Below are 16,051 nucleotides of genomic sequence, written 5' to 3' on the forward strand. Positions count from 1 at the left end.
CTCTGTCAGGAAGTTCTTCCTAATGTTTAGTCAAAAACTCTTTTGATTTAATTTCAACCTGATGGTTCTGGTCCGACCTTCTGGGGCAACAGAAAACAATTCCGTACCATCCTCTGTAATGACAGCCCTTCAAGTACTTGAAGATGGTTATCATATCACCTCTCAGTCATCTCCTCTTCAGGCTAAACACCCAGCTCCTTCAACCTTTCCTCATAAGACTTGGTCTCCAGACCCCTCACCATCATTGTTGCCCTCCTCTGGACACATTCCAGCTTGTCTATAACTTTCTTAAATTTTGGTGACCAAAACTGAACACAATACTCTAGGTGAGGTCTAACCAGAGCAAAGTAAAGTGGTACCATCACTTCGCATGGACACTATACTTCTGTTGATACAGCCCAAAACCACATTTGCATGTTTAGCAACTGCATCACACCACTGACTCACATTCAGTGTATGGTCTACTAAGACCCCTAGATTCTTTTTGCACACAGTACTTCCAAGACAAGTCTTCCCCAATCTATAATTATGCATTTGAGTTTTCCTACTTAAATGCAGAACTTTACATTTATCCTCATTGAAATTCATTTATTTGTTTTAGCCCAGTTTTCCAGCCTGTCAAGTTCATCCTGTATCCTGACTCTGTCTTCTACCGTATTTGCTACCCCTCCTCATTTAGTATCATCTGCAGATTTAATAAACAGTTCCCTCTACCACTTCATCCAAATCCTTGAGGCATTCATCACTGTTCTCCAAGAGGATGAGGAACCATTCACAAGCACTCTTTGGGTGCTATCTGTCAACCAGTTACAGATCCACCTAACAGTCATAGGATCCAAACCACATTTTTCCAATTTGTCAACAAGAATATTATGTGGAATCTTATCAAAAGCTTTACTGAAATCAAGATAAACTACGTCTGCAGCATTTCCCTGATCCAGCAAGGTAAGAACTTTCTCAAAAAAAGAGATAAGGTTAGTCTGACATGACTCATTCTTGAGAAAGCCATGCTGGCTCTTAGTAATCTCAGCTGTCCTTTCTAAATGCTCAAAGACTCTCTGATGATTTGTTCTAAATCTTTCCCAAGTATAGATGTCAAGCTTGTCAGGGTTTGATAGTCAGATCACACCACACAGCACTTCATAAGAATGGTCCAAATCAGCAGGGCACCCAGAGTTCCGAGAGGAGAGGAGGATATCCCGCACACACATTCCAGGGAATGGCAGTGTTAACTGACATCTTGCCCTCCCAAAACCCTCCCCCCCCCGGTTTCTCCGGGAAACAATGATGGAACTCGCGCAAGAGCCGAGGAGCTTTGATGTGACCCACCTCCAGCCACTCATGATGTTGTGGCCCAAAGTCAGTCCATTACACCAAATAGTACAACTTATTACGCTTAAGCTTAGAGTCCAATATATCAGCAATTTCAAAATGTGGTTCGCCTTGCACTATTGGGGGGGGCTGTGCTCGTTCGGGTCTCCAAACATTTGGCCCAGGATCTCGTTTTAAGAGGTTGAAATAGAAAATTGGATGCAAATACTTAAAATTCTTAGGCAAGTCCAGCTCAACAGTAACATCATTGATCTTGTCACATCATTGATCTTATGCAACACCTGAAAAGGCCGGATGAACTTCCACCTCAATTTATTGGTAGGGTGAAGACCCCGGATGTTCTTAGTGGAAACACAGACCGATTCCCCTGGCTGGATGTCCCAGCCCTCAGACCGTTTTTTGTCAGCCTGCACTTTATAAGCGTCTTTGGCCCTATCTAAAGTGTTACACAGAAGTGGCCAGGCATTCTGCAAATGCTGGCACCAGTCCCCAACATCCCCTGCATGCATGGGAGAGCCTGTCAAGAAGGGGAGGGGAGGGGGCTCATATCCAGAGAGGGCCATGAATGGAGAGACCCCTGCATTATTATGGCTTTACTATATTATAGCAAAATTCAGCAAAATGGAGGAGCCCCTTCCAGTCATCCTGTTGATAGTTGGAGGTACTGTTCCAGGGTTTGATTCACCCGTTCTGTTTGTACATCAGTTTCTGGGTGGTAAGAACTGCTTAAGCCCCACTCCACCCCCAACAAATCCACGGGCTCTTTCCAGCATTTAGAAATTAATTGCGCTCTGTGGTCAGAGATTATTTTATGGGGCAGTGTAGCCTGAAAACATGCTAGAGGAATGCCTTGGCGTTCCATAGGCATAGGCATAGACTTAAATGGAACGAAATGGGCTTGCTTGGTAAAAAGATCCACTATTACCCATAGAATCGTTTTCCCCCTGCTGGGGGGCAAATCAATGATTAAATCCATGGAGATCACCTCCCACAGCCGTCTGGCATGACTGGACAAACAGGGAAAGATCTTTCCTCATCCTGGGCCACCAGAACTGGCGCTGTAGGAAATGCAACGATTTCACGAAGCCCAAGTGCCCCACCAGTTTGCTGCCATGCACTGCAGATATGACCTCCCCCCGCAAGGCAGACAGCACAAAGAGTTTGTGTCCATGGTACCAGTAGCCGTTCACCCTTTCTTCCACCTCTCCCTCCCTTTCCAGCTCCTTCTGATCAGAGTTTTAAAGGGCAGAGGCGAACTTCATCCCCCCCCCCAGCACTCCCTCGCACTGACGGTCATGTTGAGGTAGGCGGGACAACGAATCCGCTAGAGAGTTGGCTTTGCCTAGGAAATGGTGGAGGGTGAAATTAAACTTAGAGAAGAAATCTGCCCACTGCAACTGTTTAGCATTAAGGTTGCGGGGCGTCCACAATACCTTCAGGTTCTTATGATCAGTCCAGACTTCAAATGGCACCCACGCCCCCTCCAACCAGTGGCACCATGTCAAGAGGGCCAATTTAATCTCCCCTGCTTCCTTGTTCCACACCGACCAATTCCGCTCAGTGTCATTGAACTTGCGAGATACATATGCAAGGAGGTGCAACCTTCTAATCCCCCCTTCTTGCAAAATGGCGCCACCCATGGCAACATCTGACACATCAACTTGCACAATAAAACTTATTTTCGTCGGGGTGTGCTAAAATTGGCTCAGATGTGAACAGAGTCTTCAGCTGATTAAACGCCTCCTGTCATTCAATCGACCACGTTAGCTTGGCACCCAGCTGAGTGCTCTTGGGCCCCTTTCCTTTCGTTTTCAATAGATCCGTGAGCGGTAAGCTCATCTGAGCAAAATTTGCGAGAAAAGATCTGTAAAAATTGGCGAATCCAAGGAACGCTTGAAGCTGCCTCCGGGTGCGAGGCGGCTCCCATCTGTAAAAATTGGCGAATCCAAGGAACGCTTGAAGCTGCCTCCGGGTGCGAGGCGGCTCCCATCCCAGTACATCCTGCACCTTGGCCGAGTCCATTTCCAAACCCCTGGGGGAGATGTGATAGCCTAGAAAATCAATCTTGGTACAATGGAACTCATACTTTGAGAGTTTGGCAAACAGTTTGTGCTTGTGCAATGTGTGCAACACTTCACGCACCAACTTCACATGGAACTATTTGTCGGGGGAGTACAGCAAGATATCATCTAGATAAAGAAGGACCCCCTTGAAGAGGTGCTTGTGCAATACTTCATTGATAAGATTCATGAAGACCCCAGGAACCCCTTGCAGAGCAAAGGGCATCACCCGGTACTCGAAGTGGCCCAGTGTAGTGTTAAACGCAGTCTTATACTTGTCCCCCTCCTTAATCCTCACCCTGAAATATGCATCCCGGAGATCAGGTTTAGAAAAGATTTTCCCCTTAGTCTCCTTGGCCAGGTAAAGGTAAAGGTTCCCTTGCTCGAAAGCCAGTCGAATTCGACTCTAGGGTTGCGGTGCTCATCTCCGTTTCAAAGCCGAAGAGCCAGCGCTGTCCGAAGACGTTTCCGTGGTCATGTGGCCGGCATGACTAAACACCAAGGTGCACGGAACGCTGTTACCTTCCCACCGAAGTGGTCCCTATTTATCTACTTGCAATTTCTTGCTTTCGAACTGCTAGGTTGGCAGGAGCTGGAACTAGAGACAGGAGCTCACCCTGTCTTGCGGCACCCGGGTCTTGAACCGCTGAACTACTGACCTTTCACAGCCTGCAGTTCAGCGTCTTAACCACTTGAACCACCGCAGCTCCCTTGGCCAAGAGGTCCTTAATTAGGGGGAGGGGGTAAGTGTTCGTAGTGGAAACCGCATTCAAGCCCCTATAGTCAGTGCAGAGTCTCAACCCCCCCATCCATTTTCTTCCACTGTGTGACAGAGTGTTGGACTCGAAGGGCCATTGGCCTGATCCAACATTGGCTTCTCTTATGTTCTTATGATGTGCCAGACACCTTATCTTTCCTGAGAGCTTTTAGAGTCCTTGAGTCTCATCTTTCTGTGCTTGACAATGGAGGGGGGATGGTCAGCAGTTACATTTGGTGGGCAAAATCCCAAGGGGTGATTGGTTCTGAACCTTTTAGGGCCCTTGCTTGAACCCTGTATATCTTTTGCTTTTGCACCTTTACCTCAGTTCTAACACAGCTGGTGTACAGGCTGGATACTATCAATGTCTCAATAAACTTATCATCCTCCAGAGTGAATGTTGTTGGAAACTGATTTATCCAGAAGTCTGAAACCCTTGTATTTCTGACCATGGGATTCTACCCAGCATAACTTTAAGTTTGTCAAAATTTGCTTTCCTGAAGTCCAACCTATATGTCTGAATACGTACAGCTTTTCTCTTTCCCAAGACTGTACATTCCAAAATTACATGGACACTACTACCCAGGGTGCCCACTACTTTCACCTCGTCAACCAGTTCTTCCCTGTTGGGAAGAATCATGTCCAAGATAGCGGATCCCCTTGTTTCCCTCTCCACTTTCTGGAAAATATTGTCAGCAAGACGAGTCAAGAATTTATTGGACCTTTCATTTTTAGCAGAGTTGAATTTCCAACCGATATCCGGGTAATTGAAATCTCCCATGACCACTGTAGTAGAGATGGGACTATAAAGATTTCCCCCTTTTTTGATTATTCATATTACTCTGGTTTTTATAGATTTATTCTTAAGTAATAATTTATTAGGATGTTAGAAAGGCCTGTTATATAGAAGGCTTTCCTCTTGTAGATCTGATATTGTTAGCAGACAACATAATAGGTATAGAGTTCATGATTCTGTAGTTCTTAAGGGCAAAACCTTACAATGTCTGGGTCAGAGACGATTTTAGTTTCGTATCAGTAATGAATACTTTTGTTTAGGGTATGAAGAATCCTTGCCCATTATCATTTAGGTTAGGTTAAGTAAACACTTAGGTTTTACTTAGATTGACGTAGATATATGTTTCTTTACATTTGGCCAATCAGAGGATTATTACTCAAATTACCACTGTCTTTTGTAACCAATTATGCTTTTTGAATATTGTTTTCTTGAATATGTCAGTCCATGTATAAAATATCATGTATTTCCTGAATATGTTCAGAATATGTTCAAGAAGAAAATGAAGAAGAAACAGAAGAAAGTTGTCAATTGTTGAGGAGTTATTGGGTCCAATGGTTTTTCCTGTTAATTGAAGCATATTCCCTGAATATGCTGAGAAGAAAGTAGTCAATTTTGGATGGACTATTTGGTCCAACTGTTTTCTTATTAATTGAAATAAAACAGATCTTCCTCCTCATTTGACTTCATTTTTTACATGGAATCTAATATGTACAACACCAGTATATCACATCTCTTTGTGAACTTTGTAATTTGTTCTCGGAGTGTCTCATCCAAATCCTCTGTGTGGCTTGGTGGTCTATAGCAGACCTCCACTATAATATCACTATTATTTCTTACTTCTTTTATTTTTACCCAGAGACTCTCAACTGGACTTTCATGCTCAGATTCATGTATTTCCTCACAAGTATATACCTCTTTTACATATAATGCGACTCCTCCACCCTTCCTTGTCTATCCCTTTTAAATAAATTATACCTCTCAATCCTAATATTCCAGTTGTGAGTGTCATCCCACCAAGTTTCAGTAATGCCTATTAGGTCATAGTCCCCGTCCTGTATTAGGACTTCAAGTTCCTCCTGCTTGTTTCCCATACTCTGCACATTTGTGTAGAGACATCAGAATCCATGTTTTATGCACCCTGAGGTTTTTGTTCCTGTACTTACATGTAAGTTAATGTTATTTAGCATACGTGCCACTCCCCACCAAACTTTAGAGTTTTTATCTCCAGTTACTGGGCTTTGCATTTTTGTCTTGCTCCCCCACAGAATTTAGTTTAAAGCTCTCCTTATTATGTTTGCAAGGCTAGGGTAGTCACAGTTGTGATGAGTGTAAATGGGTGCACAAATATCAAAATGTGATTGAGGCCCCTCTTTGGAAACTTGAGGGAGGGGAGCAAGGAGGATTACATACTCTGCTTCCTTGGGTGGGCAGGATTACAAACTATACAAAGAACAGGAAGCACAACTCAAAGTTGTCACTAATGTATACTATACAACGTTCCACATGATTGCATCAGTGGGAGATGCTCCTTCATCAGCTTGTTGGGATCAACTGCCATCTAGATCTGCTCACTCAAAACAATCCTTGCAGTGACCATCCCACTAGCTGCTTAGACAATCATTATATATGTTATCTAACAATGGATACCCAAGTTCACTCTTTTCCCTCTTCCCTTTTTGTCCCTTTAACCTAGTATATATAATACATAAAACAACATTATTCCAAATTGTAAACAGCCTTGGATGCAATGGCAGAAAGAAATATATAAATGTAATAAATATTCCTGACTGCTCACTACAATCACATGACTGGTTTGAATAAATGCTGTAGTATATGATTGATTCTTTCTGCATGGAACTCCATCTCCTTCAAATTCTTTAGTACTTGGCTCTTCACTACCTTTTCCCCCTGATGCTAATTATTTTCTTGCCTATACTCCTTTCACTTATCTTGTTTCAAATGTCTTGTATGGCTTTCCCTTTCTCTCCTTTGGCGGTAAATGCTTTATTTATTTATTTATTTATTACATTTATACCCCACCCTCCCAGCCATGGCTGGCTCAGGGAGGCTTACAACAGGATAAAAACAACGATAAATAGTATAATAATCATAAATCATGTAACACAACATTAAAAGGTGCTAACAATAAGTAATATCATTAAACAAATTCAGCATTACATTTGGGATGGCGCTCAGGTTTCTATGCCATCCTGGTGGTCGATCTCTTTAGAGGGAGCATTTCTGGCATCCCCTTTTTAAGACTGAACAGGAATAAAAACGTTTGAGATTAGAAAGCATTTCTAGTTAACTGCAGTGCATTGTGCAAGTCTATATACTCACGTTTATCTTCAAATAATGTTTTAGACTTCAGATAGACTTCTGAAGGGTCTAGCTTTGGGGAGGCTGACCTTACAGCAGTGGGTGGAAAAGGCATGGGCTGTGGAACTGCATCACTGATGGCCTCTTGACTTCCAACTGAAGTGTCCTCTATTTTCTGAAACAAATTCAAGCACATAAGTAAAGTAAGCTGTAAAAATTAATACCAAAAGGTTTAAACAAAAGAACTTGACCAAAAGGCACAGTTCAATGAACCGTTTTAAAAAGGATGTTTTCTGTGTAAATATGGAACTAAAATTATTTCATTTCCCTACTTCTTTATTGTTTTGAAACTATTAGCATTTAACTGATGCACATATGATGTTTGGCTATAGGTAAATTTAGCGCTGTTCTCCACTATAGGCTAGAGGGCTATGTTTGTTAAGAATCATTTGTGCTTATGGCTCCCATCTGTTAAGCCAGGTTTGCTTGACAGTAAATTTCTTGTGCAGTTAATCTTTGCTAGCAGACAGCTGACTCTATACATATGGGGACAGCGCAGTAAGCAGAACCCAAAATTAACTGAAAAGTAGTAAATCTAAGAGAAAGTGACCAAATAAATATATCTTGCACATATACGTACTACTATTTCTAAAATGTATGTAGATGCTGTCGTGATTAATAAAAAATACAAATTAATTTAAAAGTGTTACTGAATTGATAGTACATTTTTGTCATATATTTTTTCAATCAATGGATACTAATAGTACAATAATCACCATGTGAGAGTCCATGAAATTGTCTGATGTTAAAATGGAATCCTTTTTAAAAAAGGCTGGGAACCCCTATCCCAGGCCTTAAATTAGGCTGTATGCCAAGCTCTGGCCTTTGACAAAATCATGTGGGATTCCATCTACTAAATTACCTAAAACGTTACACTGTATAATAAGTGTCCCTGTCTTACTATCTTTCCTTAAACTTCAGCTGGATTAATCAGAAAATGCATATCAGCGGATAATTAGTTAACTTTATCCAAACAGCAATGAAAGGGCTGAAAGGTTACATGTTCCTCACTATGAAATTTCATTTGATTAAGCATTGATTTCCCCTTAAATATGCCTTGTTCCGTGATGTAATTGCTTGACATTTTCCTGTATTCAGGATTTTATGCAAGCTGGTAGAGAGTCGTGCCTGAAAGTGAGATCTGGGAAATCTCTAATTCTAATCTTGATGTTGCCCCCAGTGCTGGATGTGGTTTTAGGCAAGGCCTTCAGTCTCTGCTTTCCATCTGTAATGTGAGATTATTACTGAAATAGTCTTAGTTGATAAGTGTGAAAATTTAATTATGAGAAGAATCAAAGTGATGACCAAATTATATTAAATGCATTGGTATGTATGTATGGGTGGATGGCTGACAGGTTTGCTTCCAGGGAGGCCAGAAAAAGAGGCATGAGAAGTCCCAGAATGCAGACAGAGGCTGACAGACATAAATAAAGAGGAACTTCATGTGGGTGACTGATGGACCATTCAGACTTAGAGCAACAGACTGTGCAAGCTAGTACTTTGCTCCTCAGAAAAGGCTTCTGGATTCCAATACAAGATGGTCTTCAGAAATAGGTCATGGACTGAACGGCTGGAAACGGACCTGGCCAGGACCTGATTGCATTAAAGGATATACTGACTGAGCAATTTTAGTCTTTCTAAATCTCAGGTCGGTAAACCTAGTGGTCAACTACCACAGAAGGAAAAAGGGGGCCGGGACTGTTTGCAAAAAAGGTGACACTCAAGGAGGGTGTAATGCTCTGGAAGTGAATTACATAATTGTATACTCTTCCCACCTCAACAGAGGAGTCCAACAGGGCAACACCAGAGATGACAACTGTCCAGACTCCTTCCTCTCCAACATCATCAAACAAGCCTGGCCTGTTGATTCAGTATGCTCATGTGAGTAAAAGGGAATTTAATAATAGGATGCTTAAGATCCCTGTTGATTTAATTTTTTTTCTTTAGTTAAGGAAGTATTATGGTCTCCAGGTTCCTTCCTCAACAATGTAATTCTTCAAAAGCAGTGACCTGAGCACCCACTAGTCTTGGGGCATTAATAATAATTCATTGACAAGAATTAATCAACATTTTAAAATTACTGCCTTACATTACCAGCCTATTTTACTGGTCTATTTGAAGGATTATTGTAATACTGAATGTGAAGAACTTTGGACATCAGTCTGAAGTACTATATCAAACTATACTAAACTATAACTTCTAGAAGGAAGCTTCTGTGTTGATTAGAATAAGATCTAATTTATAGTCCACTAATCTAGATGCAGCCTAGCATTTTTTCTGTTTTGTAAATAATAGCTTCAGCTGCAAGAGTAAATCTCCCCAATTAACCAGGAAAACATTCACAACACTCAATCAGCTTAAAACCTGAAGCTTTTATACCTAAAACTATGAGACAAATAATGATCTTTGTAACTCTAGAAAGAACAGATATACTATTCTAGATTTACTATTGTCATAAGTTTTATATAGCTAGCAGATCTGAAACGTTTGCTCTACAATGAGACAAAGCCTGAAACGAGCTTTTACAAACAGTACTTAGGTTTTTGAAGAAGATCTTGAATAGAATCAGGTCTGCCAAGGAAAAATCCCTTAAGGATTTAACAGTTGGATACTTCTTGTATGTTTATAAACATAAGAACATGCCCTTTTAAAACTCAATTAGCTCACAAAGTAGATGCCACTGCGCATTCAACTATGGTTACTGAATAGTGCCTGTATTTTAATGCAGTTTTCCAAAGATCTCTGAGAGATGAAAAAGTTGCATTAGTCTAACAGCTGATGTGACTACAGTGTTCTTACTCTGCAAAGTCTGAGCCAAGAACATTTTATATTAAGTGATTCTACAGTTTTTGTAAACTATACCTTGTTCTAATAATAGTAGACTACATTTATGTTCTTGAGCTCCTAAAACAAGAACTAATTTATTTGCACAGGTGGATCCAGCATATCCTTTGCTTCTCATACACCATGAAATTACTTGTTCTCTAAAGATTCTTCTACAAAACGAAGGGAATGCATGTGGACCTTAGAGAGTTTAAACAGAAGGGAAAACCCTCTCTCAAATACTATTCTTAAAAAGTAGCTGTTTGATGCTTTTTGCCAGTGTAATTTCTGAGCAGAAGTAATTGCATTTGATCAGCTTGAAGGATCTGAATTTTCTTAAATCCAATCTGATTTTTTTGCTGGATGTGAGTGTTTTGCCAAGACTGGAAACTATTAGGAAAGTCGGATCATGAAAATTATAGAAGAACCCTGCCTGAGTGTCAACTCAAGCTGTTTGAAGGGAATAGTTTTCCATGACACATTCAGCCCTGAAACCTCCATAAAAAGAAACACTTCCATTGAAAACCATGAATTTGTATTAATATTGCAATTTGCATTTGCAAATCTGATTGCAGGAAGCAACAATGAGGATTAACACAGAAAACACAATGCGGGTAAGATTTTGTTCCCCAAAATCTTCTGTGGTCTAACCATGGAGAAAACATACATATTAATGTACACATGAAGCTGCCTTATCAGACCACTGGTTAATCAAAATCAGTATGCGGGGGATTGAATCCAGGACCTCCTGCATGCCAAGCAGATGTTCTACCACTGATCCATAGCCCCGCCTCAAAAAGCAAGCCGGACAAGTTAAGTTGAACTATCAGGTGCCAGGATACGTTATATAGCTGTACTAGAATACAGATAAATATTTTATATTTGCACCTGGGAACACTGGCAAGAGGTCCACAGTAGTGTTTACTCACTGAAGAGTAAAGTTCTTCATACCTTCATCATTCAACTAATCACTAATCCTGAGAAAAACTGTTCTTACAATGATACAACTGCTTTAAGTTTTGTCCCCAAATGACTCTGATTGTTTAGCACAAAATCCTCCTTCCTTCTCTTGGGCTGTGGCTTTTGATATTCCCATCTCCAAAGTGAAACAGACAAAGAGCCGTTAAACAATTTGCATTAGGTAGAACAAAGGGAAGTAGATCACTAAATCAGCAGCCTTTCCTTTGCTGTCTACCCTAAGAAACAGCAGCAATCAAGAGCCACAACGAAGTTGAGGGAATTAGTGAACCTAGTCATCCTCTCAAATAGATTTTAGAAGGTAAACAGATGAAGAACAAATATCTGTATCGAATTCAGTAGAGGTGTAAGACTGTATTTTTAAAAACCTGAAGAAAAATAATCCACCAGCACAACATCTCTTTATCCAAGTACAAGCAAAGTCAGTATAGGCTTGCAACTACATGATGACTTAAAAAAAAGTTAATACAAAAATCTCCTTCCAAAAACCAGTGAGAAGTCAAAAACAGTTATATTTTTCACTGTCCTCTATGCATAAATGGTAATCAGCTAAATATGTCAAAGAAGCTGGTGTGAGGATCAAGTAGAAGGTTCAACAGTACCCATAACAATTTGTCTGCTGCCAACAAAAGTCCGCATGGTCAAAGCAATGGTATTCCCAGTAGTCATGTATGGCTGTGAGAGTTGGACTATAAGGAAGGCTGAGCGCTGAAGAATAGATTCTTTTGAACTATGGTGCTGGAGAAGACTCTGGAGAGTCCCTTGGACTGCAAGAAGATCAAATCAGTCAATCCTAAAAGAAATCAACCCTGACTGTTCCCTGGAAGGCCAGATAATGAAACTGAAGCTCAAATACTTTGGCCACCAAATTAGAAGGGAGCACTCACTGGAGAAGACCCTGATGCTGGGAAAGATTGAAGGTCAAAGAAGACAGGGACGGCAAAGGATGAGATGGTTAGACAGTGTCATAGATGCAACGAACATGAAGTTGAGCCAACTTCAGAGGACGGCGGAAGACAGGAAGGCCTGGCGGGATCTGGTCCATAGGGTCGCAAAGAGTCAGACTCGACTGTGCGACTGAACAACAACAAATTTATCTTTTTCCTTTCTGCGCAACAAATGCAGTCAGTTACAGAAACCCTTATCAATACTTACATTATCAATACTTGCAACATTGGAAGATTTAGCAGGTGAGGAAGGTCCTAAAATAGAGAATAAATATTAATATAACCCAATGTACTACTTTCTACAGTTTTATAAATTCTCTACACTAGAATTTATGGGTTAGGGCTTTGTATTACAAAAGTCTTATCATGGTAAACTTAAAAACTCTTTTCAATTGCAAGTTATCCTGAAACACCATATTCCTACTAAATCAAGTACAATGGCATAATATATTGTTGTAGAAATTAACTTACAAAACCCCTCGCTGTTCATGGATCTCCTGACAGAAATCATAATTATGTATGATGCAGTAAAGTCAGATTACCCAATGAAGTAGCAAGAAGACTGCAAAATACAGATCTGTGAGGACACGATTTAACAACATTTCAGCCACAGGTAATACCAACTTCCTGAAAGCTTCATAGGTAAACTGTTAGGAGAAAAAAAAAATCTGTGGACCTGCTAAGGCACAGCACTATTTCAGTTTGTTTTAATAATGGAAAGGTTTTCTTGTTTTAAGTACAGTAATATGAATTATCTATATATCTAATAGCCAAGTTGCCCCCTCTGTGCGGATATCTAAATCCCCACATTGGGGGCACTTGGGGGGGCAGAGAGATTTTCCTGCACACTTGGAGCAGTCCCCAGGTGTGCAGAAAAATCTAAAATGTTGAAAAAACTATACAGGGGATACTTAAATCTCCCCCCAAAGTAAAAGAACATTCCCTGCACATGAAGTTGTCTTGCTGCCGCTGCAGTTTCTGCAGGCCAGGAGCTGTGGGGAATATTCCCCTCCTGTGAGTACCGCGAGTCCCCCTTCTTGTATATATAGATTTTCAACTATTATGTAGAAGAAATAGGATTTTTGCATCCTGCACTACTCAATAACTGTCTGGCACATTTATGCAACATTTCTACAAAACATAAAGCACTAATATTGAAGGACAACTTAACAATTAGAAATACATAGTTTTAATTTGATCTCTTGCTCCCACAGAAATGTAAACAAATGTCTATCACAGATAAGCTACTTCAGGTATGCAATTCATAATATAAATGAAGAACCCATTAAAGAAATCAAGCTCATACAAGCTTACTTCATAACTGACCCTTAAAGAAGTGGAATTAAAAAGCAAAAAATAAAAACAGATAGTTGATTGAATGCAAATGACATCCTCCCACACAAGAACTCACACGCTAGAATCTTAACTGGCAGAGCTCAAAGATTAATCTTTGATATAAGCATGCTAATGATCTATACGCCTGTGGGCAAATGTCATAGATCATATAAGTGTGGGTGAACACATAAATGAGAGAGATAACCTCACAACCGCAAGTGATACCACTTACAGAAACTATATTTGGAAAAGGGTTCTGGCTGGTGTTATTTTCTATATCTGCAAGTGCAGAAACGTAGACAGCACTATAGAATGCAGAATTCACATCTACATTTCTAATGGGATCCAGACTAACTTTCCTAATGGAAGGGGTCCTGCCTTCCTGCTGCAAACCTCCATTTGCTTCTCTTGTGGCTCCTGAGGGTCCCCCTTCCCCATGAGCAGAATATCTGGGGGATCAGTGGGCTGTACCAGGAGTAGGGGGAGGGGGGCAAGAATGTTTTGTTCCACTGACAGAAGTGCCCTGCATGAGTGGAAATTTTAGTCTGATCAATGCTCCCTCTAAGCTGTGGGATCTTGTGAGCAAAAATTCTACTTTGTGAGCAACTGGAACTAAAGTTGTGAGCAAGTGATTAGGCTACTGAATAAATTAGTTTGCTCTGGAGCCATCCTTCCTGAGCTAAGACAAAAATGTGTGAGCCGGAGGATAAAAAACAGTGAGCTAGCTCACACTAACTCAGCTTAGAGAGAACACTGGTCTGGATCCAACCCAATGTTTTAAAAGCAGTATAAAGAAGCCTTTTGTAAACATCTCCATTTTACGATACATAATTTTTTTTACCCACCTCCCCTTAAGATAAGAAGTGGCACTTCTCCTCCAACCGGAAACTGCTTTAGTACTTCCACCACTTGGAGATGTGTCAAGTTCTGCACGTTCTGATGATAAATCTCTTTAATAATATCACCTTTCTGAAGACCATGGCACCACTGGCTGTCTAAAATCATCTTCACCTTCTGTCCTGCAGGGCTATCAGCTATTGCGAATCCAAAACCTTTAGGGCCTTTAATTAGAGGAATTGTAATCAGTTCTGCCTGAGAGCATCCTGAAGAAGACATTGACACCCTCTGTTCACCAAGGTCCGTTGAAGGGCCATTTAGCCGACCGTTGACCAAAATATGCCCTGGTTTCCCATTCTGGTCCAAAACCACTGTTCCAGGTATTAACTCTTGATTAATCATGCAAGTATCTCCTTTTGGTATTGGCTGACCATTTAAGACAGGAGTAGCAGTAACAATGTCTACAACACGGTCCTCATTTTCATCAGGAAGTGGGTATCCACGACACAAAGTCATATTCACATACTGGTTGACAGGAACTAACTGAAACATCTGGACAACATCAGCATGTGTGTGGCCAAGGACACATGTACCATTTATGTCTACAATGACATCTCCTAGGAAAAAAGTGAATAGAACAGCATTAATATAAATAAAATAGTTTCCATACTTCAGAATGATTAGTATCTTTTTAGTAACCTCACCGAGGAAAAGCAGTGGGATCAGCTCAGAATTATACTATCAGAGATTGTACCATTTCTTCGTGCACATATGTTACAAAAGAAGGATTTCCTACTGCGTTTAATCTGTTAAGAACAAAGAGCTCTAAATATGTAAATCTGAAGCAGATCAAGGGAATCGCCATCCCATATGCGTGTTCATTGTACACACCAGTCAGACCCAATCCAAAATACATCAGATTACTCCTGTAGTACTAGATTTACTGAGCCTCTCACATTAAGATTTTTCGCATTGACATAGTTCATTAAAAATTCTACCTTAGAACAGAACAATATATACGGGCAATTATACAGAAGGAAAGTCAGTTTGCATTAGATCCTGCAAATTTGTCAAATCACATTCCAAACTAATGATGGACAAGTTTATAACCACCACTCTTGATAATCAACTTATTGTCTCTATGATTATTTTATAGTGTAAATGTTCACAATTCTTCTGATTTAAAGATCTAAAACATCTACTGAGTATGACAGAGAATAATTAGGTCACAGGGAATGATGAAGAAGAAAATAACTCGGAACACACACAAAAAAGAAGGCAACACCCTTGTAACTAAAAATGAAAGAAAAGTCCGTATCTCAACAAAAAGAACAAAGATCACTGTGAAGAATGACTTATACAAACTGTTTTCTTGCTACTGTGTTTGTACCAGTCAGAAGGTGAATGAGAGGAAAGGTGTTTGGCCCACTCCTCAAGGCATGGTTAGAGTGATCTCTGTAGCTGAGAGGAAGACCAGAAAGACAGGTGCCTGACAGGGCTCCAGAAGATTCTAGAGACTGCTCCACACAGGTGCATAATTCACATATATGGGAAAGCACAGCAATTACAAAGAACTGACTAAAGTTACTAGAAATAAATAGGCCAAGACAGAAGTGCTACTGGTATGCAGAAGGTCTAACCTGGGATTTAAAGTGTCACCCATTCTGGCTGGAAAGGACTGCATTCCCTTGAAGGAACAGTTCTGTAATCTGGGGGGTGCTCTTGGACACAGGCCTACTGCTGGATAAGCAGGTGACAGCTGTGGCCAGGAATGACTTTACTAGCGTCAATTAGACTAGTTTCTGAG

The 16,051-nt window shown here is 40.6% G+C and overlaps 1 protein-coding gene across 1 annotated transcript in view; it reads right to left on the minus strand.

Moving 5' to 3' along the window:
• MAGI3 (membrane associated guanylate kinase, WW and PDZ domain containing 3) overlaps nt 1–16,051 on the minus strand; it is a 237,437-nt gene that overhangs the window by 57,809 nt on the left and 163,577 nt on the right. The window contains exons 10-12 of the mRNA XM_015411482.1: nt 14,253–14,861; nt 12,281–12,327; nt 7,286–7,439 (exon numbers count right to left, since the gene is read on the minus strand). Coding sequence (XP_015266968.1) covers nt 7,286–7,439; nt 12,281–12,327; nt 14,253–14,861 — 810 coding nt within the window. The remainder of the gene's footprint in view (nt 1–7,285; nt 7,440–12,280; nt 12,328–14,252; nt 14,862–16,051) is intronic.

Source organism: Gekko japonicus, unplaced genomic scaffold (genome assembly GCF_001447785.1).
Source record: "Gekko japonicus isolate JY-2015 unplaced genomic scaffold, Gekko_japonicus_V1.1 scaffold437, whole genome shotgun sequence".
Taxonomy (NCBI): Eukaryota; Metazoa; Chordata; class Lepidosauria; order Squamata; family Gekkonidae; genus Gekko; species Gekko japonicus.